At 46.4% G+C, this 24707-nt stretch overlaps 1 protein-coding gene across 1 annotated transcript in view; it reads left to right on the top strand.

Moving 5' to 3' along the window:
* Positions 1–24707, top strand: part of RHEB (Ras homolog, mTORC1 binding) — a 40584-nt gene that overhangs the window by 6231 nt on the left and 9646 nt on the right. The window contains exons 2-3 of the mRNA XM_080701974.1: positions 15853–15924; positions 20947–21014. Of these exons, the coding sequence (XP_080558100.1) occupies positions 15853–15924; positions 20947–21014 (140 nt within the window). The remainder of the gene's footprint in view (positions 1–15852; positions 15925–20946; positions 21015–24707) is intronic.

Raw genomic sequence — 24707 nt, 5'->3', positions numbered from 1 at the left:
GAGGCGGTAGGAAGTGGAGTGGGGAGGCGGCGCTGTGATGCGGGGCTGAGTGAGCTGACGGAGGGCCGGGACGGGGGGCGCGTGCCAGTTCACTTGGCTTCAGACTGTGGCGCTCTTTGGGGTGAGTTGCTTTGGACCTGGGGGAGGCTCGCAGCTCGTCAGGGGCTGTAATCTAAGTCTCCTTCTGTCTGTCCTGTCCTTCCTTCCTTCCCTCCCGGTGGATCCAGGGTGGGGTCTACCTTTGAGCTGTGCCACCAGCTGTGCTTTCTTGTAATTTTGAAATGATCTCTCTCACTTGCTGGCGCTGGCCTCAAGCTTCTATCCCCTGCCTCGGCCTCCTGAGTACCGGGATGACAGGCATGCACCACTGTGCCTGACTTACCGTGTAATTGATAGAGTGGTGGCGCGCAGTAGTATTCAGGAGGCCGAGACAGGATCGCGGGTTCAAGGCTAGCCAGGACAATTTTGTTTTATTTATTTATTGTGGCACTGGGGATGGAACCCAGGGGCATTCTACCTCCAAGAGACACCCCAGCCCTATTTTTTATTATTTATTTATTTATTTATTTATTTATTTATATTTTTGGTGGTACTGGGGTTCCTGGAAGCCCTTCTACCTCCGGGCTACGCTCCCAGACCTATTTTTACATTTTTATTTGGAAACAGGGTCTCCTAAGCCAGCGCGCGCGGCTGGCTTCGAACCTGCGCGATCCTCCTGTCTCTGCCTCCCAAGTGCGGGGATGACAAGCCTGGCTATTATTTATTTTTGAAACAGGGTCCCACTGAGTTGCAAAGGGCTTCACTAAGTAGCTGAGACTGTCCTCAAACCACGATCCTCCTGTCTTAGCCTCCCAAATGCAGGGATTACAAATGTGCATCACCACACCTGGCTTAGCCAAGGCAATTTTAGTGAGACCTGATTCAAAATTAAAAAAAAATTAAGCCAGCCGGGTGTGGTGGCGCACGCTTGTAATCCCCGCACTTGGGAGGCGGAGACAGGAGGAGGATCACACAGGTTCGAAGCCAGCCGCGTTGGTTTAAGAGACCCTGTTTCAAATAAAAAAATATAAAACGAGACCCTGTTTCAAATAAAAAAATATAAAATAGGTCTGGGAGTGTAGCCCTAAGGTAGAAGGGCTTCCAGGAACCCCATTACCACCAATACACAAATTAATTAATTAATGAATTAAAAAATAAAGCCAGTTATGGTGATTAGTGTTTGTAACCCAGTATTTGGAATGCCAAGACAGGAGGATCACAGGTTCGAAGGCAGTCTCAGCAACTTAATAAGATTCTGTTTCAACAAAAAATAAAAAGGATGGGGGATGTAGCCTGGAGGTAGAATGCCCCTGGGTTCAATCCCAAGTACCACAATAAATAAATATATAAATACATACGAGGTTTGGAGCTAGATGTGGTGGCCTGCACCTGTAATCTCAGTACTTGGGACGATTACAAACTCAAAGCCAGCTTCCCAGCAATTTAGCAAGACCCTATTCTTTTTGTTTGTTTGTGTTTTTTTTTTTTTGTGGTATTGGGGGTGGAACCCCAAGGCTTTCTACCTCCGGGCTATACTCCCAGACCTCTTTTATATTTTATTTGGAAACAGGGTCTCACTAAGTTGCTGAGAGCCTCACTCAGTAGCTGAGGCTGGCTTCGAACCTGTGCGATCCTCCTGTCTCAGCCTCCCAAGAGCGGGGATTACAAGCGTGCGCCACCGTGCCTGGCAAGACCCTGTTTTGAAATAAATAAAATAGGGCTGGGAGTACAGTTCAGAGGTGGGATGCCCCTGGGTTCCATTCCCTAGTATGTACGTACACACACACACACACACACACACACACACACACACACACAGAGTATAGCTTCTAAATATAAATAGCAGGGCTAAATCCCAGAGAAGTTCAAAAATAAAAACAGCAACTTTTATTATGAAATGACAAACAGCTGACACTATGTTATTAGGGAAGTCCTACATTTATATTGCTTTTCATAGTTTAAGGTCAAGAATAAGGAGACAATAACTTTAATATTGCCTTGAGTGGATTGTGCTTAGTTGTTTCAATGAATCAGAACTGAATTTGAACATGGTTGTGCGTTTAAAAGCATTCTGATGTCTTTCGTGATCACATTTGAAAGAACCTTTATTCTGAATCTTAGATTGGTACTCACAGAATAGCTTAGGCTCGCGGCTCACTGGCAGCAAACTCTGAGATACTTACACCGTGAGCGCTTGCTTGGTTTACAAATGCTGTCCATCTCAGCCGGCGCGGTGGCACGCTCGTCATCCCGCACTCCGGAGGCTGAGACCGGAGGATCGCGGTTCGCGGACAGCCTCAAGCAACCTAGTGAGGCCCTCCGCAACTCTGAGACCCTGTTTCAAAACAAAGAATAAAAAATTGGGCAGGGGGTGTAGCTCAGGTCAAATGCCCCTGGGTTCCAGACCCGCAAGAAAAAAAAATATATATTGTACTTCGAATAAAAGAGTTCCCTATAGATAGAACACTGAAATTTTAAGTAAATTAGAGTGGGAACCGTTGAGACCTCTGCTTTCACCCTGCTTGGCCCTGCGGACTAGTCAAAGCAGAACAGTTTAAGGATATTGAAGAAGTTAACTCTTGAGCATCCGCCATGCACACGCTTATAATCCCAGCATTTGGGAGGCTGAGACAGAAGGATCGCGGTTAGAGGACAGCTTCGGCTACTTAGTGAGGCCCTTCGCAACTCAGACCGTTTCAAAACTAAAAAGACTGAAAAATAGGGCTGGGGTGTAGCTCAGAGGTAGAATGCCCCTTGGTTCCACCCCCCAGTTCCAAGAAAAAAAAAGAGAGTTGAATATTAACTACATGATTTTGTAGTAAATTACAATACAGTATCATAAGTTGAAAATGCGTCTTTAAGATTTGTGTGTGGTGTGTGCACACATACAGGCATGTGTATGTAGGGGTGGCTGATATTTTGCTCATTTTTAAAATCTAAATCATATGTAAAACATTTTAAAGAGAAGTTGTAAAATGTGGGTTCTCTGTTGGTTATGACTTGTGTGACTGAATAAGGACATAAATGACAAAGGTCCCCTCTCCCTGTGGCTGACCTGTGCTGTGGGGAACTGGGGGGATTCTGGTCCCTGCTGGGAAACTCCTCCAGTGCGATGCGGGGATTTCCGCCCTGGCCCTGATAACTGTGTAGGCCAGGGACAGGAGCACCTGACACCGACCCACGAAAGCCCGCAGAGGTTTCAGGAGGCCTTTCTCTGGAGAGAAAGACCGCAAAAACCGAGCTGCAAACCTAAAGTATTGTGTTTACAATTCAGGAAAAAATTTCTCAGAAAAACATCACCTGTATCCTTACAGGGCAAGAGACCTGGCCCAATTTCCTGGGGATTTTAGCAGATGGGGTTTGCATTGTTCACCAGCTCAGCACAGGGTGCCGGCAGTAGAGCGCTCTGCGCAGTTCTGGGGATTGCCAGGCAGGGTAGAGGGCCCCCTGCAGCTCCTGAGCCTTCCCTGAAATGCGGGCACGTTCTCTGGGGGAAGAGCCCAGAGCTTTTATCAACTCGCCAGGACCTCTTTGCCCAAAAGATCCTTGGAGAGGAGTTTACAAGCTTTAAGCTTACATGTCATTCAAATGGGTGTTCATTGCTTAATAAATCAGTTACCATGTGCCGGACAGATGTTACAGACTCATCGCTGAGGCTGGCTGGAGCAGCATGGCCCTGGCCTCGCCAGCACCTAGTGATGAACTGCAGGGATGCTTAGGAGCAGGCAGACAGCAGGAGTCGTTGGCGATGCTGAAGCAGTGCTTGGTCTGTGGGCACCACCTTCAACACAATCCCTGCAGTAACACGCACGCACGCACACATTCTCTTTCCCTCTCCCTCTCTCTCTTTTGTACTGGAGGTTGAACCCAGAGGCATTCTACTTCCCAGTCCTATTCAAATTTATTTGTTTATTTATTTATTTTGGTGGTGCCAGGGATTACGGGCACGCACCACCACTCCAGGCTCTGCTTATTAACTCTCTTAGTAGCCCGTAACTCCTCAGGATAGGTACAGTTCTGCGTATTTATTTGCACATAAGAAACTGATGTACAGAGAGGCTAAGTTACGAGCCTAAATTCAGACAGTTAATGGCAAAGCCAGAATTAGAATTTGGATTGTGGCTCCAGAACCAGTACTTTTGGGGGATATATGTGTGGGGGGAACTGGAAATTAAGCAGGGCCTCACACAGGCTAGGCAAGTCTCTACTAATGAGCTGAACCTCCTGCCTGTTTATTTATTTATTTAGCAGTACTGGGAATGGAACCCAGGGGCATTCTGCCTCCCAGCCACACCACCGGCCCTATTTTTTATTCTTTATTTTGTAACAGTCTTACTGAGTTGCAAAGGGCCTCACTAAATAGTAGCTGAGGCTGTTCTCCAACCTTGATCCTCCTGTCTCAGCCTCCTAAGTGCTGGGCTTACAAGTGCGCCAGCCCGGCTCTTTTCATTATTTTGAGACAGGGTCTCACTGAATTGCCCATGGTGGGCAACTTGTGACCCTCTTGCCTTGGCCTTCCATGTACTGGGATCCCAAGAGGTGCCTGGATTGGAGCTGGCTTTTTTGGGGGGGTAGTACTGGGGGTGAACCCAGGGAAATTCTTCCTGAGCTATATCCCCAGCCCTGATTTCTTTTTTGTGCTAGCCGGGCACCTGCGCTTTTTGTCTCAGCTTCCTAAGCACTGGGATTACAGCTTGCCACTGGGGGCTGCAGCGTTGACACTGACCAGCTGCTACAAAGACTATTTAAATACAATTGGGGTAAATGCTTTAGAGAAATAATCAAAGGAACAACTAATGTAACTGGGGGTGGGAGAATGTCTCCAAAGCAAAGGCAGTGTGGCCCTGCTGGGAAATGGCACGTGGCCAGGCAGCCGGAAGTCCAGGCTTACCTGTGTGTCAGCTGCCTGTCAGGAGCAGCTTTGTAGCCTTAAAATGTGACACTTTTTCCTAGAAACAGTGGGAAGTGCTGGACAGTTTTAAGCAACAAATGATAATGATCTACACCAATATTGGCAGGCTTCTGGGAAGGGCCAGATAGTTAATGTCTCAAGCTTTGCAGGCCAAGCAGCCTCTGTTGTAATTACTCACCTTTGCCTGTGTCGCCTGAAGGCAGCGTGGACACCTGGCAAGTGTGTCAGTAAACATTATTCATATACAGAGTTGGAATTATCAACTCCCCCAACCATTTACGGATAAAAGGAAAATCATCCTTAGCTCTGATATATCAGCCAGCTGTACAGAAACAAATCAGGCTTTGGGCCAGATGTGTGCTATGCCCATCTTAACATCCTCCGGAAGATTCCTTCAGTGCTCTGGGAAGTGGGTGGGGTGGAAATGAGAAGAACAGCCAGGGTGTCATGGACTAGTGTGCTGGGAACGGCACCTTTGGGATTTCATTAGCAGAACGTGGTCAGCACCCTTGTAAAAGCCACACTTGTGATCCCAGTACTTGGGAGGCTGAGGCAGGAGGGTCCCAGGCTTGCGGCCAGCTTCAGCTGCTGAGGGAAGCCCTCTGCAACTTAGTGAGACTCTGTTAAAAAGTTAAAATAATAAAAAAAATAGGGCTGGGGGGGCTCTTAGTTTAATAATCCTGGCGGTCAGGACAGTTCTTCATTCCTGTAATTTGGTCAGTCGCTGTGTGTTATTTTTCTTCAGATACTTTCTGGTAGCATGGTGCTTGGCAGTGGTAGCATACATACCGTAACTATTTGAAAGTGTGAGTAAGTTTTTCATCCAGTTTTACTTAGTTTTTCTGTCTTGCTTTGTCAAAATAATCATTGCACCTTAACTTTTTCCTCTCCCAGCTTCTATTTTAGAATTTTAGGAATGGGTGTGAGAAAGAACAAGATGATGTCAACGCTGCTTAATTCATAGGCGCGAAGCGTGTGAAAATGTTTTGCAAACTCTAAAGCTCTGTCCCTTGAAGGTCCTGTTAAGTGACGCTTGTACATCCACATCAGGTGCCCTCATCTGACTGTATGCAGGTGGTGTGGGATGGGTGTTCATATTAGAATTGCGAGCACTTTTCCAGTACACAGGAGCGCCTCGTGCACCCCCCCCCCCCCCCCCCGTCCAGATTAGAATAGTAGGCATACTTCAGAATGCTTCCTTGGTAACCCGTATACATATATACACACGTGACCCCTCCCGATGAAAAACCCACAACCAGTTGTACCATTGACAGCATTGTATGTCATATAAGGAACATACTGTTTTTGGGCCCCCCCCCCCCCCCCATGGGTCTGAAGATGGAACTCAGGAGCATTCTACCTCAGAGCTACCCTCCCTGAACTATTTTTTATTCTTTATTTTGAAATAGGGTCTCACTAAGTTTTGGAGGGCCTCACTAAGTAGCTGAGGCTGTCCGCGAACTGTGATCCTCTGGTCTAGCCTCCCGATGATGATGATGATAATAATAATAGTAATTATTTTATTATTATTATTATTATTATTATTATTATTTGCAGGTCTGGGGATGGAACCCAAGGGCATTCATCTCTGAGCTATACCCCCTACCCTATTTTTTATTCTTTATTTTGAAACAGGGTCTCACTAAGTTACATGGAGTGCCTCGCTAAGTAGCTGAGGCTGTCTGCGAATCTCTCCTCCCGTCTCAGCCTCCCGAGTGCTGGGATGACAAGCGTGCGCCACCACCCCCGCAGGGAACAGATTGTTTAAAACCTTGTACAATCCATTGTTACTCCAGCCCTTTTAGCAATGGTGATATGTTCAGGTTCTGGTCTCTTTACAAATGCAGGTGACTGTAGCCTGCTGCTTGCAAACCTAGTCTGATTGATTGGTGTGGTTCTGTGGCTGGTCCCAGTGAAGGGCCTCCGGGTAGCCCGCCTCGCTCCGGCTGTCTGGGCCTGCACTGGGGGTGCTGATGTGCCAGCTGTCGGCGTCCAGCCTTTCAAAGTCAGCAGCCTCTACTTTTGCATTCTTGGGGACCTCAGGTAACAGTGCAGGGGCTTTGGAAGAGGATGTGGACCGGGTGAATGAAGCCTTGCCTTCCTGCTGAGTCTCCCCAGCCATTCCGCAGCCCGGGCCAGCCTCCGCTGCAGAAACACTAGCAAATGAGATGGTTTGAGCGCGGTGGTGGGCACGCTTGTAATCCCGGCGCTTGGGAGGCGGAGACAGGAGGATCGCTCAGGTTCGAAGCCAGCCGCGCTGGCTTAAGGGACCCTGTTTCCAAATTAAAGTATAAAAATAGGTCTGGGGGTGTAGCCCGGACGTAGAAGGGCTTCCAGGAACCCCATTTCCACCAAAAAAAAAAAAAAAGAAAGAAAGAAAGAAATAGTTTCATTCACTGAGCTTTGGGGCAGTTTGTGATATAGCAGTGGATAACGGAAACAATAATTTACTACTTTAGGGGTATGAGTGGCTGATGTGTCTGCATTGACTTTTATATCATGTTATTTTGTGAATTTAGCTAAAGTAGTATAAATCATATTTAGTTTCAAATTTGTGTTTTAATTGTGAAAATGCTTTTTTCTCTTAAGCTGATTATTTGTCCTAAGGGAAATTACTAATAGTAATAGTAATATCGACATTTATTGGTTGATCACTTAGATTTATAGCATGTAATATACCATATATGTGTGTGTGTGTGTGTGTGTATACACACACGCACACACACGCGCGCGCGCACACGTGCGCACACATTTTTATTTAATCCGTACATCACCTTAAGAGGTGGCGCCTATTACCTTCATTTTACAGATGGGAAGCAGCTCCAGAAAAAGGATAAAATGCCTTGTCTTTCCTTTTTTCCTCATGTTTGGTCTTTTTTTTCTTAAGGGATAATTGTCATAATTGATCATATAATATACACTCTTCTGAAAGTGTAGTGTTTTTGATATTGGTTGGTTGAACATGTAACTTTGTTTTACTGTGAATAGTATTCCCTTGTATGGGTGTACCATAATTTATTCAGCCACCTGTGGTGGGGGTTTGAGGTGTTTCCCATACTTGACTACTGAGAATGCAGCCATGCAGGCAAGATGGTTTACTACCCATCACTCACTACACCTCAGCAGGCAGGTTGGTGGGGAAATAGGTTTATTCAAAGCCAGCTTTGAAGAAACACCTTTGTGCCTCGTATCTCCATTTTTTGGGGAAAGGAAAGATTGATTGATTGATTTAGTGTGTGATACTGGGGATCGAACCCAGAGATTATCTATCTCTGAGGTACACCCCCAGCCCTATTTTTATTTGTTGAAACAGGATCTTGCTAAGTTGATGGACAGTCTCACTACTTGCTGAAGCTGTCTTGGAACCTTCAGTCCTCCTGTCTCAGCCTCCCAAATACTGGGATTACAATCTTGTGCCACCATGCCCGATTTATTTATTTATTATTTTTGCGGGTCTGGGGATGAAACCCAGGGGCATTTGGCCTCCGAGCTACATCCCCTGCCCTATTTTTTACTCTTTATATTGAAACCGGTTCTCACCGAGTTGCAGAGGGCCTCACTAAGTAGCTGAGGCTGTCTGCGAACCGCGATCCTCTGGTCTCAGCCTCCCGAATGCTGGGATGACAAGCGTGCGCCACCACGCCCGGCTCACCATGCCCGATTTAAAGGGAAGTTTTTATAAGAGAAAAAAACAGAGTGGGACAAAAGGCAGGAAATATACATGCACACATTTAGCTTTTATGCTCTGTATGAGGAAATTTGGGAGCTTCTGTTGCAAGTATAAAGTTATTAAGAGCATTTTTATGTCTGTGGACATAGTCATTTTTCATTGGTAAATACCTAAGAATGGGATTATTGAGTCACATATATGTCACTTAAGTACATATATGTACTTAGAGGAGACTATCTGTTTTCCAAAACATTTGTGGTTTTTACACTCGCACCATCAAGAGTTGAGAGTTCTAATTGCTGCTTGCTCATTCTCACTGATACTTGATATTGGGGATTTTGTTGTTGTTTTTTAACTTTAGCCAATCTCACATGGTAGGTTTTTAGTTGTTTTTTTTAATTTGAATTTTCCCAGTGTTGAAGATGTTGAACAACCATTTAACTACCCAATGGCCATTCATGTATTCTTTTATGAAGAGTTTGTTACTCTTTTGCTCACAATATTGGGTTCTTATTTTATTGAGTTATATATCCTGAATAAAAATTCTTACTTAGAGCTGTGTATTGTGAATAGTTCTTACAGTCTTTGCTTGTATGGAATCTTTGCCTACTTGAAAATCAAAAGGCTTTCTTACAAGTTTTCTGCCAGAAGTTTTATGGTTTTAGTTTTAAAGTAAGTCTGTAATTTATTTCCAATTAAATTTTGTTTATGAGCTAAAGATGAAATTGTTTCTTTTGAAAGAGGTATAACTTACATATAGAAAATGTATTCTCTTTGGTTTAGGGTTTAACGGGTTTTGACAGGCAAGTACAGTTGTATAACCTCAACCACAGTCAGGATACAGAACAGGTCCATCACAACCCAGAAGATATGCTCCTGTCTGTTCTGCATCCCTGTCGTTTTGTCTTTACCAGAACGCCAAGTGTCTGCTCTCAGCCCGGGGTGGTGAAGTGCACGCTTGTAATCCCCGCTACTCAGGATGGTGAGGCAGGAGGACCTCAGGTCCAAGCCTTGTCAACTGAGCGAGGCTTTGTCTCAGAATAAAAAGTGCTAGGGGTATAGCTGACTGGTACATACATGAATTTTGGTCTGAATGTAGTCCTCAGCGAAAAAAAAGGGGGGGGGGGCAGCCAACCATGGTCTTAGACCTGTTCTTCTGCTACAGGTTTTTGGCTTTGCCATCCTCCTATGAAGATCACTCAAGCCAGTTACTAGAAGGCGGCACTGGTGCCTGTTTCTTTTACAAAGATCTGGAAGTTACTTGAGCGATTCTACTTCTAGACAGAGTGGATATGATGCCAGAGTGATAGGCGAAGTTCCTTGAAGGAGAGAGAAGTGGCAGAGGGTGCTTATCACAGTGAACTGTGACTATAATATAGTTAATGTTATAATCAGGTTGCTTTTGACTACTAAGTAAGGCATACTGGTAAACAGTAAGCAAAGGTAACACACAGTTGGAAAGCAAGTTGGCCAACTGACTCACACACAGGTGCTTTTCTCTATTTTTTTTCTCTCTGTCTCCCTCAGTGAGGTAGATGTTGTACACACTGCATGGTATATTATGGAATCACAGGGGCTTGCAAAGTCCTGGTGTTTACCAGTTAGATCAGTCACTGGGTGTGAGATCCAAGCCGTGGTTTTTTTTTTTTTGTTTTTCCCCTTGTACCTGGGGACTGAGCCCCAGGGCATTCTACCTCTGAGCTACAACCCCCGCCCTCCCCTGCACCCCCACCCCACACGGCCATTTTTTCTTTTTTGGTGGTACTAGGGTTCCTGGAAGCCCTTCTACCTCCGGGCTACACTCCTAGACTTACGTTTTTTAATATATGTTTATTTGGAAACAGGGTCTCTTACGCCAGCACGGCTGGCTTCGAACCTGCGCGATCCTCCTGTCTCCGCCTCCCAAGTGTGGGATTACCAGCGTGCGCCACCACACTGGCTTCCGTTTTTTTCTTTTGAAACAAGGTCTCATTAGGTTGATAAGCGTCTCACTACATGCTGAGGCTATCCGATCTGCAGTCCTCCTGTCTTGGCCTCCCAACTCCTGGGATTAGAGTATGTACCACCACACCTGGCTCCAGACAGTGGGTTTTGAAACTCTGGGCGATTCTTTGGTGCAGCCAAGTTTGAGAAAATGTTCAAACGTTAGAGCTTTGCTTCTCCAGGTGTGGTCCAGGATCAGCTTGGTAGAAAAGAAATGGAAAATCTTACACCTCGCTCCAGATCTGTGGAGTTAAAATCTGCACATTCACAGGGGGCCTGGGTTGTTTTCACGTTGGATAGCAGTACTTTGGAGTGCTGGTTTTCAAACTTGTCTGCAGGCTGGGACGGCTGGTTTTGGTTTTTATACTGAAGCGTAGGTCCACCCTAGAAATTTGGTTTGTGTGAGGCTTGAAGTGTTTCCAGAATCTGGGTTTAGTTACTAGCTCCCCATAATACTCAGCACGTCCAGGACATCCCTGTATTTCCTCCGAATTGGTAGGTAGATACAGCAAGTGGTTTGATCAAGTTTGGGTGGTTTCTTCCCCACCCAAACTGCTTTCAGAGTGGATGTCTATGTTTTGCTTTAGATGGCACATAAAGTTTCATTATTTTTCTTTTTGTGGTGCTAATAGCTGCCAGTCATCATGCTTAGATACATTAATTTTGTTAACTTTGCAGAGATTACTGGGGATTGAACTTGGGAGCATTCTACCTCTGAGCTATACCCTCAGCCCTATTTTACTCTTTATTTTGTAAAAGGGCCTCACTAAGTTGCTGAGGCTGGCTGCGAACCTGTGATCCTCCTGTTTCAGCCTCCAAGTACTGGTATTACAAATGTGTACCACCAGGGCCAGCATTGTTAACTTTAAAAAACATGGTAACAGTTTACCTTCTAGTCACATAGAATAGATACCCAAATATTGACTGATTGTGCTTACTTTCGGTTAGAATTGAATTTATTTACTTGGGAAGGGGTTTCTGTCTGTTTGCTGATGCGTCCCAGTGCCTGAATTGTGCCTGCCTGACACATAATAGCTGTTTAACAAGTATTTTAGTAGATGAATAGATTAATCCACGACCAGCACTCTGAGAACTCAGAGTTCAGAATGGAATGAAATGACACCAAGCTTGAACTGTAAAAATTCCACTGGTAGGAGGTAGAAGTGGGAGAAAGATTGGGAGCCAGTCTTGTTTTACAGAAGTTCTGTCAATAACTGATGAAACTAGAAATTTGCGTGACCGCCTAACTCCTTTAGCTCCCGGGGATCAGGACTAGCAGGCCGGGTTCTGCTCTGTGGGGATGGCATGGGTGCCCTCATCTTCATATTCAAGTCTTCACTCTTCTGTTTCAGAGGCGGAGTCATAACAGCACGTGGAGTGAGCTAGGGGAAGAGTTAGAGGAGGCTGGAGGGGAGTGCGTAGAGAACAAAGGGTGGGTGGTTTTTGTGGTGAAGATGGTGCGCCAGCTTCTCTGAGTCAGTGGTGGCAGTGGAAGCTGGCCAGACCTTCATCTGCAGCCCAGGCTGGGTCAGAGAGTCTGATGTGCTTCAAGACCCCTAGGGTGTGCGACAGCGGCGTCGGGAGATGGAATGCCTCTTGCACGTAGACATGTGAGCTTTAGCCATGGCAGATCTGGGCCTGGTCCCAACAGGTAGGGAGGAGAGGGGAAGACCCAGCTCATGGGTGCTCACCAGCACTCTCAGCTCTGGGGGCCTTTCTACAGCAGAGTCCATAGCAGTTGACTAGAAAGACCATAGGGCTCTATGAGAAAGGAAATTTGAAGCTGCATAAAGGGTAGTGGGAAATGATTTACCATGGGGCTTAAGCTACATAGGGAAGGAAGTGAAACCTTGTAGACTGGGGATTCAAGGTCATAGAATCACAGCGTTATATTGCTAGCCTTTGACTGCATCCCCTCGAAAGAAATGCATGACGTCACCCACTCGTAAATGTGTTGTACAACCAAGGCAAAGGCTTCGCCGTACCTTCTTTGTTCTTATGTTTCATAAAATGGGTTGTGGCTCAGTCAATCTCCTGACCCAGGGTCGCAGTCCCCGGGTTGAGATCGTGGCTTTGGACTCGGAAGTGGTCTGTGTCTGTGAACAACAAAGTCCCTTCAAGCAACTTACGATTTTGAGATGGGCTGAGGTTGCAGCTCAGTGGTGGCGAAACAGCCCCCCACCCCTTTGGTTCTGGGGACCGAACCCGAGGCATTCTACCTTTGTTTTATTCTGCCTTTAGTTTTGAAACAGGGTCCCGCCAAGTTGCTGAGGCTAACCTCGGAAACTGTGATCCTCCTGTCTCGGCCTCCCGAGTCCTGGGATGACAAGTGTGCCCGCCACATCTAGCCTCAGATACCCTTTGAAATTAAAAGCAGCTTCTTGATAGTGCTTTTCCTTCCTCGCGCTGAAGGCAGAGGCCAAGGAAATTTAAATGTATATTGACATATTTTCTGGCTAAATACAGCATGGGTATCATCTGGCTTTTGTTTCTGTGAATTGTAATCACTTCCGTGAGACAGCAGAGAAGCAATTAGCTGTTCAATCAAACTGCATAAAGTTGATTTTTCCTTTTTGCATCCCTTGCCTATTCCTTATGCAGGTGGAGGCCAAATCCAGCCGGGCAGGGTCTAGGCCAGAGGCCCAGGCTTCAATCCCAGCACGAAAATAAGTCACAAGTGAGAACAAAAAGACTTAAGAGGGAAGGGGAGGAGGACAGTCCTCAAACTCAGTTGTGTTCTAGACACAGTACCTAAGTTCTAATAAACCTCCCCCTCTGGATAACTTGGGAGACAAATTGGTAGTTGGAAAATGGGCTCCTCCCCATCATTTCCCAGTGAACTAGTGGCATGTAAACTGTTCTAGAGAATGCTAGTGGTGGTGGGGGATACAATTAGTGATATGCTTGTGCTCCTAAATATATATATTTAAAATATAAACATATAAGTACATATTTAGGAGCACAAGCATGAAAACAAATTGAAGTTAATCTGAAAGCTATTGAACTAGTTCAAGACACTCTTCAGGTTGGATAAATTGCATCCTTATGTCACAGGCAGGTCCCTGTTTGGGCGCCAATAAACCCGAGTTGAGTTGAACCTTAATTTTTGTTGTGGCTTGGGTATGGGATGTCCCCCAGAAAAGCTCGTGTTTTGGCAGTGAACAGTAGCAGTATTCAGAGGCAAAGGCATTGACTCGGGGTTCTAATCCATTAGTGAACATGTCCATTGATGGGTTGGTAATTGAAATGGAGTGACCCTGTGTGGCTGGAGGAGGCAGAGCCCTGGGCACACTGGCCCCTCTCCTCTGCTCTCTGGCTGCTGTGCATGGAGCGGCCTTCCTAGGCGGGCCCTGTCGCCATGACGTTTCTGCCCCGCATTCTGCCAGCTTTGGAGGACACCTGAAACATGGAGGGAACCGAGTACACCTCGCCTCCTCTAGTTCTTGTCAGTTATTTTGGTGACAGTGACAGAAAGGGTAACTAATAAAACCTTTACTGGACTATGCTTCCCGCTTATTTGCATAATGTTGAGATCTTTTGTAATATCTGAATGGAAAAGAATGTGGTCTGAGCTTAAGCTTCAGTCTTTTTTTTTTCCTTTGAGAAATGAGTGTCTAACTGGGCGTGGTGGCACCTGCCTGTAGTCCCAGTACTTGGGAGCCTGAGACAAGAGAATCACAGCGTTGAAGCCAGCCCGAGCAACTTAGCAAGACCCTGTTTCAAAATAAAATGGGCAGGAGGTATAGCTTAGAGGTGGAATGCCCCTGCATTCAATCCTCAGTGCTTAAAAAAAGAAAGAAATGAGTGTGTGCATTGTGTCCAGCACTACACTGGTCTCAGTGGACTGGTAAAGATAACTTCAAGCTACACTCCCATCCCTATTTTTATTTTGAAACAGGGCCTCACTACGCCGATGAGAGTCTCATTATTTGCTGAGGCTGGCTGTGAGAACCTGCCATCTTCCTGTCTCAGCATATATAGGGATTGCAGGTGTGCACTAGTTTCTTAAATAAAAGTCATGTGTTATATATTTTCAGACTAGTCTTATTGAAAGCTACACCTACCTCGTAACATTTCTAGAAGACACAGTACCCAGAAACTAATGATTAATTTCCATGTTAAAATTAAATAGGTTCCAGCAAGGCATAGTGGAACACACTTTTAATCCCAGTACTTGGGGTCTGAGACAGGAGGATCACAGGTTCACAGTCAGCCTCGGCTACTTAGTAAGGCCCTTTGCAACTTAGTAAGACCCTGATTCAAAATAAAGAGTTAGAAAATAGGGCTGGCTGAGTAGCTCAGAGGTAGAATGTCTCTGTATTCAATCCCCAATGCCACACATAAAAGGCCAGGTTCCAAGGACACCAGAGGAAATTTGCTTAGTTATGACCTTTACGGGTTTACATTTAACACAATCTGTGATCTGCCTGTTGTCAGTAATACTTGGGTAATGTCCCAGAAGAGGGTTTTTTTGTTGTTGTTTGTTTTTCCGGTACCGGATGGGATGCAGGGGCATTGTACGTCCAAGCTACACCCCCAGCCCTATTTTTTAGTCTTTTTTATTTTTGAAGTGGTATCACTGGATTGTGAAGGGCCTCAGTAAGTAGCTGAGGCTGTTCATGAACTGTGATCCTCTGGTCTCCGCCTCCCAAATGCTGGGATTACAAGTATTCACACCACGCTGGCCTTATTCTTTATTTTGAGACAGAGTCTCTCTAAGTGTCTGAGGCTGGCCGTGAACCTGTGATCCTCCTGTTTCAGCCTCTCAGTACTGAGATTACAAGCTTGTGCCACCACGCCCAGCTCCAGAAGGGCATTCTTAATGGCTCAGTTGCTTAAAAGTCTTTTCATTTAATACAAATGAATGACATTATTCCACTCTTTCTTTTTTGTGCTTATTGGGGATGGAACCTGGGATGTCCTACCTCCGAGCTACACCCCCAGCCCAATTTTTTATTCTTTATTTTGAAACAGGGTCTGAGTTGCAGAAGGCTTCACTAAGTAGCTGAGGCTGGCTGCAAACCCAGATCCTCCTGTCTCAGCCTCCCAAATGCTGGGATTACAAGCGTGCGCCACCACACCTGGCTTATTTCGCTTTTTTAAATTGCTCAAATGATGATTAAAGACATGTTTTCTGACCCCACAGCCTTCAGTTTCTTCATCTGAGTGGCTTTTTGTGAAGTAAGTAGAATTAGTCTTTTTTACCTTAAAATACTAATACCTACTGAACTGTTTTTCTCTTCTATAGGGAAATCCTCATTGACAATTCAGTTTGTTGAAGGCCAGTTTGTTGACTCCTACGATCCAACCATAGAAAACAGTAAGTATTGTTGTCAAGTACTTACAAACTGAGAAGGCTTCTTTTACGCACAAATGGCCATTGTATATTCCTGGAGGCTTTGATGGTGGGGGACGAGGGAATTCTGTTCAGTCTGTCTTTCTCTAATGGGGTCAAAGAAAGCTCCCAGAAACATTACCCACTTTACACTGAATATTTTTCATTCAGTGTCCAGATCCTGCCATCTAGAAATTGTTACTCGAGTCAGCAGGAATCCAGTCCTGTACCAGAGCCGTATCAGAATCTGCTTCGTGTAAACAGCAGTAGAGAACACATTCCTTTACCCCCTTCTTCCTGTCAGCAGTCGTTCTTTTTAGAGATTTCAAGCTTAAAAAGAAAGAATAAAGACACTCAAGACCTTTGTACCTTACTGTTATGGGAGCATAGCCGGTTCCCAGCCCCTTGAGTCCTAAAGACATGAAAGAGGCTACAAAGAAACCAGCTCTTCTGGGATTGGAGTGGCCGCTTGTCGCATTAAAAAGATGTTGGCTCAGAGAGCCTGTTGGCATTTCCGACTACACATGAAAAAGGCACAGCCGACCGGAACCAGTCACAGCCTTTACTTTGCCCGGTTTCGATTCATGGTTTCAAAATCTTCCATAAGGATGCTAGGGACCACTGAGGAAGCTGGCGCGGCCTTCTTTCAGGCGGTTTCAGAGCCCCACTTAGGCCCTGGACCACTCTCCCCAGATCCCTGAGATAGAACTTAATGTAGGATTCGTCACCAGGAACATCCAGACAAATGTGGGGTGGACCAGAACCTCATTGGCATGTTAGACACAAAGCTGACTTAAGGGCTAAGTTCATAAAATTAAGACAGCCCGGAGTTTGCAGACTTAAGTGCTGTGACTTGTAACAGGAGGGTTGGCAAACTACAGTCTTTGGGCCAGAAATGCCCACTGCTTGTTTCTATGTGACCCAAGAACTAAAGATTGGGTTTTTGTTTGGTTTGTTTGTTTGTTTTCTGTGGTACTGAGGATTGAACCCAGGGGCATTATACTTCTGAGCTATCCCCCCCATGCCTATTTTTTATTCTTTATTTTGAAACAAGGTCTCACTACAAGTCGCCGAGGCTGGCCGTGAACCTGGGAGTCTCCTGTCTCAGCCTCCCAAGTGCTGGGATTACAAGCATGCCCCACCACACCCGGCAAGAATGCTTGCAGCGTGTGCAAATGACTTAAAATCCAACTTTCAGCATTTATAAGTAAATGTTCTGTTTAGAACACAGCCATGTTCATTTCGTTACAGAGCAGGCTGCTTTTGTTGTACAGAGGCCGAGTTGTAGTTCCCACAGAGCCCAGACTGTTCAGTGTCTGGCTCCTGGCAGGAAAGGTGTGCCCACTGCCGACTTAAAATTGTTCTTAACCCCAACGTACTGGTGTCAGAGAAAGAAATCTATTGGTTGCTAAATGAATTCTGAGGAGACCCATGTTTTTTTGAAAGTAGCCCATCCTGGTACCTGCAGGGAGGGGTGCTGACAGCATCCTGTGTAGATTTGTTCAGCTGGTTACCTAGACAACAGGGAGCATGTATGAGAAGAGCAGACTACTTTGAATGCTAGGCAAACGTGCCAGGCATGGAGCTGCAGCGCACCTGTAATTCCAGTATTGGGGAGGCTGAGAGAGGATGACAACTTAGCAAGACCCTGTTTCCAAATAAAGAATAAAACAAGGCGGACAGAAGGCTCCTGAGTTCCATCCCTCATACACACACACACACACACACACACACACACACACACACACACACGTAAAGTCTTTAGATGAGCGGAAATTGATATTAAATTATGTCTCCCTTGAGAGGTCATGAGACATCAAATTCTACTTATTTAATATACTTCTGATAGTCTAGGGTAAATAGTCTAGGGTAAAAGCTCTTATTCCACTCTCCCCCATTATTTGATAGAAAAACATTGTTTAACAACAGTGAATTTGTAAGAAAGAAAAGGTTATTGTGAACTTGTTACTAGCACCAAATACATGGATGGTATGATGATTTTTAAAACGCAGTAATCTCTAGTTCTAGGAATGATCCAGCAAGTATTTTATACTTACCTTTATAAACGTAGAACAAGTGTGACATTCAGTGGTGACACATCTCCGTGCAGTATCACCATAAAAGCAGACATTCTGGAGCTCTCATCTTTAATAATACGGATATTGAATAAAAACCATTATTTTCTAGTTTGGGGAGATTTCTAGACCAGAAGTACTGCTAATGCAGATGAGTCTTTCTCATGTACTGTGGTGTTAACCTAACAATTCAAAACTCAAATAAATGAAATTGATATAATGAAATTAAACCAGTGTGTAGGGGGGTTCTCGTTTCAAAATAAGAGTACCATCAGTTTACAGCCACTTTCCTCTCAAGACAGCATTATTGATGCCTGATGAAGCTTCACTCAGAAACTGGGAAATTCCAATTCAGAATGGAACAGCATTATCAAGGACTGCCTGCTGGTAGACTTCTTGAGAGCATATGAATTAACAGGCTTTAGTTACACTAATCTCACTTTCTGAGTACTAAATTTTAGGAACATCTGTTAGCTTGCTTGGAGTAAATAGCTGTTACCCAGGGAATTTCAGGGTTGTAGGATGGAATGGATTAATTTCTCGTGATTGAAAGGGGGTAGAGAGAGGCTCAAGGGAAATGATGTCAGGAGGGCAGTAGGACTTGTTCCTGTCTGGTTTATCTTTAAGGCACTTCTCTTTTTCCTGCCCTGCCCTCAAAGGATATTCCCATGACCCGTGGGTAGAATTTGCATCTTTTTTATGTGCTAACTTGTACCCAAATGGTGGTGGTTTCTTTCTTTCACTCATTTTGCACATTACATTTCCTGCCCTGTTCTTCCTCACTGGCCATACTCCCCCAGCCTCCTCGTGGGCTGACCCTGGCATCTCTGACTTGCTGGTGGGGGAGCCCTGGGCTCGGCCTCTGCCCTGGATCTTCGGTGATCTTCCCCTCTGCGGTTTCCTGTGGCTTTGCAAACATGCATCCCCAGCCCCAACCTCTCCACTGGGCTCTGGGCTTTTTTCTGCACCAGCCTCCATTTCTCCTTGGTTATTTATAGGCACCACAAACTTAACACACCCAGTTCTCAGTTCCCTTCCCCGCCCGGCCCCAATATTCCTCCCCAGTCTTTCTGATATTCAGTGGCAGCCCTGTTCATCTCATTGTTTAATTTGAAAAAGTTGGTGTCATCCTGACACTCTTCCGTCCCACCTCTAGCCAGTTGCACAATCCTTTTGGTTTTGCCTCTGAGAACCTCCCGAGTCTCTGCCGCTGTAGGCCACTGCCGTCTTGTATGGACCACAGTAATGTGTTTAGTCATCGCGTTCACTGTATCGCGGGCTCCCACCCGACATCCCTGTGTCCATTTTCATCATCAGCGGTCTCTTTATTTTTGATGTGGAACCAGGGATTGCGCCCGTGGGCAGTCTGCCGCTGAGCTCCACTCCAGCTCTCTGTTCTAATCTTGTAGTGATATGTTGCTCATCATGCCCACCTGCACTAGCTCTGATCGAAGGCCACTGGTTTTATTGCCCGCCAGCATTTCCCCTCCCTCCCTCCCTCCCAGCGGGCGTTTTACCAGAGCTACACCCCTACTAGGTTTTATTTTGAGGTAGGGTATTGAGCCTGTGAGCCTCCTGCTTTAGCCCCCCGAATCGCTGGGACTGCAGGTGTGCGCCTGCCCGCCCAACCATAAATTTCATCAAACCTGAAATGGGCACCCTGTGATTTAGCTGTTTGGCGGTTTCTCGCCGCTGCTCTGTGACTGGCCCTGGCTGACAGTGCTTCAAAGTTCCTGCAGTGCCAGATGATCCCAAACCCGAGCAGTCAACTGGGAAAAGTAGCCTCTAGCTTTTTCTTAGAATCAGTAAGCAGGTCATACTAGGTATTCCCCGTCTTGAAATTCTCTGTTTTTTTTCTGTCTCACCTATTCCGTAAGGAGGTGATTTCCAGAAAGGGTCGAGGCCGACGTGCACTACGGCTGTCGGCCTGTGGTCTGCACGTCTCTGGAAGCTGTGCTCTCATTAGAAGATGGGGTGCGGTGAGGCTCTTCAGCCGCCTCCTCTCCCTGTGGGGCTCCTGTGACTTAGGTGGCGTGCCCGTCTTCCTCAGCACCTACGCGTTTTCCTGGATACTTTGCGTTTGTGTCCTCTGCTTTATCTTTGGGCTGCAGGATGCAGTGGGATCTCAGCTGTGCAAGGCATAGATCTGCCGCCCGGCTCCGCTCACGTAGGCTGGCCAGCCAGGAGATTGGCGCGGGGACAGTGTACAGAGGAAATCTCTCTGCTTCCTCGTGGGGTTCCAGATGGCGACTTTTTAATATTCTGTTCCCCTTAATAGTTCCTTCTTCCTTTGTATCTGTTAGATGCCTGTCTCCTTAGAGTTCTGAACTGGCTCTTCCAGAAGTTACCGGAATCTGATTTCCCCCGCCCGTAGGGTAGAGGAGATATGACGAATTGCTCGGATCCTTCTGCTGAGTGGAATGGTAGCTTCAGTGCAGAACATCCGTTCCATTGCTGCCTTCTCTGTCAGTAATAGTGTTAAATTCTTTATGTACTGAAAGTTCTTAGCACTTCAGTTATACGGCGCTTTGTGCTCTGTCGCCAGACTTCCCACAAACTCTTAGACAGTTTCGTGGTTTTGGTTCGTTCCAGACCTTAGACTTCATGTAGTATATTTCATTTATTCACAAGAGGAAGGACTCTCCACGGAGCATTCAGATTACTTTAATAGGATATGAGTCGTCTAATTGGTTCCTCTGGAAATGATTCAAGGTTCACCCAGGCTTGATTGGAGTCAGCCAAAGTACTTCTTGATAAGTAATGGAAGGACGGGAGAATCCGGACAGCTCAAAAAATTCATTCTTTTTATTTCATGGGAACTTTCTGTGAGATTATTCGGGCACTGTGGTTGATCGTTTGTCATTGTTCATACTTTTAAGTGATCTAGAGTTAATTTATGTAAACTAAATCTTAATTCCCTTTTTCCCTCTAGCTTTCACAAAGTTGATCACAATAAATGGACAAGAATATCACCTTCAACTTGTAGACACAGCTGGGCAAGTAAGTGACCTCTGGCGCCTCCGCGGGGCGGCCAGGCCAGGCCTGCGCGCTGCGCTGGAGTGCTGTCCACTTTGTCCTTTCTAAGACGTGTGGAAAGGTTCCAGGCAACTCCGTTCACTCTAGAATTGTTTTGAGTATATTTCGAGCATTGCCAGGGTGGGAACTTGCTGTCAGCTATTTTCTGTTTTCTGAACTGTGGTCGTAGATGGTCATGTTAATGTTCTTCCATAACGTGTGTTGTACATCGAGAGCAACAGTGAAGCTTGCCCCGGGTAGCGTGGGGTGGCCAGTGAGAAAGCGGCAGCTTCCACGCAGGGGACTTAGGCCTCGCGGTGCTGCTTTGGCTGGGTCCAGGATCCGGGTTAGTGCCGCCTTTAGTTATGCGGCTTCGATTACACGGCGACGGCAGATCGAGGGGGTTACTAGATTACGTAGAGTTTGGATTTGACTCGCTAGGCAGTAGGTAGCTGCTCAAGGTGACCCCCACACCCACGCATACACAAAGGACACCCGCAGGTTACTGGGTCGCTAGGGGAACTGAAACCAGAGTACGGCAGGGAACAGAAAAGCTCTCTTGACAGCTTAGCTGCCCCGTTTCCATGGCACCCGGTCCCACTTTGACTAGAAACAATTCTGTTAGACTGAATTTGTCCCTGTTCACTGGAGTGGGGGGGTGTAAAGCTGAGATTCTAGTTCCTTACTCCTGCCCCAGTGCCTTAGAATCAAAGGATCAGGCTAGTGGGAGCGTGAGTGGTATAATCTGGTCTGCCACGTTAAACAGAGCTTTTTTTTCCCCCCTGGAACCTGGGGAAATTACAGTCTCCCTAGAATAATGCGGGTTGGGAATAAATTTCTTCTGCTCTATGTTTTGAAGTTAAATGTAGAAGGAAAGTGTAATCCTCCCGCATAGAGCAAGAAATAGCTGTGCCGAGTGGTGTTCACATCGGAGAGACTCCTGGCGGGGGCATCCTGGCGGCTTGGGAGGGGATGTGCCAGCTGTGCACCTCTGAGCTGTCCACAGCAGCGGCACACAGCCGCCTCGCTGGGCTCCGCCCCGCAGGGTGCCTGTCCTGGGACAGTGTGAGTTGGGCTCGTGAACAGGGATCATTAGCAACCTCCGTGCAGGTTGTTTCTCTTAATCGATGGAAAGGAGCCTCGGGGCAGGCAGTTGCGTGAGAGTAGTGGTTATACTGGGACAGCAGGTGTAAATTTAGCGTATCTTAGGCAAAGGACCGAGGCGTTTCTGTTTGTAGTCCACTCTGACGTTATTAGGATTTTAGTTCATCTCTATATCCTTGTTTGTTTGAAGTCTTTGAGGTCCCAGTAAACTGATCGGTAAATCGCCTTCGTGCAGTGTGTGCTAGGCTCACGTAGGTCCTAGGAATCCAGAGCTTAATGAGTCCTGGCGCCTGGCTTTGAGACCTGGCCTTTCATACTCCGCGGCCTGAAGTGAGTAAGGGGAGGCTCTGTAAGGGAGGCGTCTGCCCTCGCGGGACAGACCGAGGAAACCGTACATCTGTGGGCCTTGGGGTCTCGGGCCAGAAGGCGCCTTGCTGTAACAAGCGGGGCACCTGTATTCCCAGTACTTGGGAGGCTGACACAGGAGGTCACGGGCCCCGGCAAGGTAGAGACTTCAGTGACGAAGCAAGGCCCTGATCCCAAACAAAAGGTGTAAAGGGCCGAGGGCGGTGCAGTACAGCTCAGGTAGGATGCCCTGGGTCCACCCGGCACCGCCAAAATGTACACGTTACAAACGCACATGGTACAAAAGTGAGGTTGCACAAAACGGGGTGTGTATATATATATATATATGAGCTTGCCTCAAGAAAGTCTTTAGTATGTTTTGTACATTAATGTGCGAATATAGTAGCTTTTATTTTTCATATGAAATTAATATCTCCATCTGGGAGATTATTCCATACACATGTGGCACTCAGACACACCCTCACTCCTCATATCCTGTGTTTAGGTGTATTATAAGTTAATTATTCATCGATAGTAAAGTTGTCCTTTGAGACGCGGGCTAGGGGCTTGGCAGGCTTTGGGCGCGTGAGGTGCCTAAGGCCACAGTTCTGGCAGCCGTGAATGCCAGCCTGTTTCCCAACCTTTTACACAGCTGTGCGTTACCACATCTTTACTATTTCCCAATTCCATAGGGGAAACAGCACCCCAGGGTAATCTTAGTTTTTTCTTTTATGTTGAGGAGCTTCAGTCCTGTTCTTATGTTTGAGGACTTTGTGGCCCCCTCTCTGAGCTGCCATGTTTTCTAATTGCGCACTTGGTCCCGTTACCTTAGTCAGCACCCTCGCTGCCGTACACCTAACAGCACAACTTAGAGGAAGGAAGGCTTTCGCTCAGTGTCCTTGGAAGTTCTGGGTTCCGTCCACGTGAGGCCGGCTTCTGATCTCAGGGCCTGGCAGCGGGAAGAGGGAGAGCACACGGCGAGCAGCCCCGCTGGGAGGAGGAGCCCTGTGCCTTCCCCAAGCTGCACCCAGGGACCCACCTTCTGTAGCCACCACCCGGATAAATCCACTGCATGTGGGCCCTGAGCGAGTCCACGGGTGGACTTGCGAGACCCCTTAATGTGTGGGGAGGATGAGTGTTTGTGTATGACCTGAGAGAGGCAGGGTTTGCCCCTGCCCCGGGAGGGTAGTTTGTTCATGTGTTTATTTAGTTTGTTTTGGGGGGAGTTACTGGGGGTTGGACCCAGGGCATTCTACCTCTGAGCTGCACCCCCAGCCCTGTTACTACTTTATTTTGAAACAGGGTTTCACTAAGTTGCAGAGGGCCTCACTAAGTTGCTGAGACCGGCCTTAAACCTGCACTCCTGTCTCACCTGCCAAGTACTGGATCACAGGCGCGCTCCACTGTACCCTGTCCTCTAGCTTTTTAACTGCTGTTGCAGTTGGGGGTTCTGTTCTTCATTGCACCTGTAACTGACTGGAGTTTACACAGCGCTTCTCACTCTTATCTCTTTGTTTTTACATCTTTTCAGGAAAAGGTAAGTAGTTTGGACCTACAGTAGACAGTAACCAAAATGCCTGGGATTTTGTTTCTAACCTTGTTTGTCATTGTATCACCAGAAATTGCTTTGAAAAATGCTAAGACACGGTTGAATGAAACTTGTACTGATAAAATTTTACAAAAGGGTTTTGTTTTACATACGCAGTAAATTCTCTAACATAGAAAGTTGATGAAGCAGAAAATCTGTTTTCTGGTTAATACCACCTATGTGTGGTATCAAAGAAGTAAAACTTGATTTTTCCTGGATGTGTTCGTTGTATGAACTTTGAGGTGGGCGGCGGTTCCAGCCAGCTGTTGAGCCATCGTAGCAGCGCTGTGTGTAGGTTGGCAGGGCTGCTGCCTGGTGACCTGATGCTGGTGTGCGTGACTTTCCCTGACAGTGCTTGGGATATTTGGGTCCTGGCAATTTGATTTCAGTGGGGAATGAAATGTTTGTACAGACACTGGCGCATACTGTGACTGACTTGTAGAGAACAGGACAGGTGATACTGGTGTTTCACATATGAAAATGGAGGTGTGTGGAATATACAGGAGGCCTTTCCATTTCTTCTGGGGTTGAAGGGATTCTGGAATTTCTATAAAATAAATGTGGTGCAGTGCTGGCTCCTTCCATCCCCTTCTCCAGGCACCTAAGACCATCTAAAACTCGGTGTGCAGGGTGTGTGTGTC

This window comes from Muscardinus avellanarius (genome assembly GCF_963383645.1).
Source record: "Muscardinus avellanarius genome assembly, chromosome: 9".
Taxonomy (NCBI): domain Eukaryota; kingdom Metazoa; phylum Chordata; class Mammalia; order Rodentia; family Gliridae; genus Muscardinus; species Muscardinus avellanarius.
Note: the sequence above shows the minus strand (reverse complement) of the source record. Positions and strands in the feature narration are given on the sequence as shown.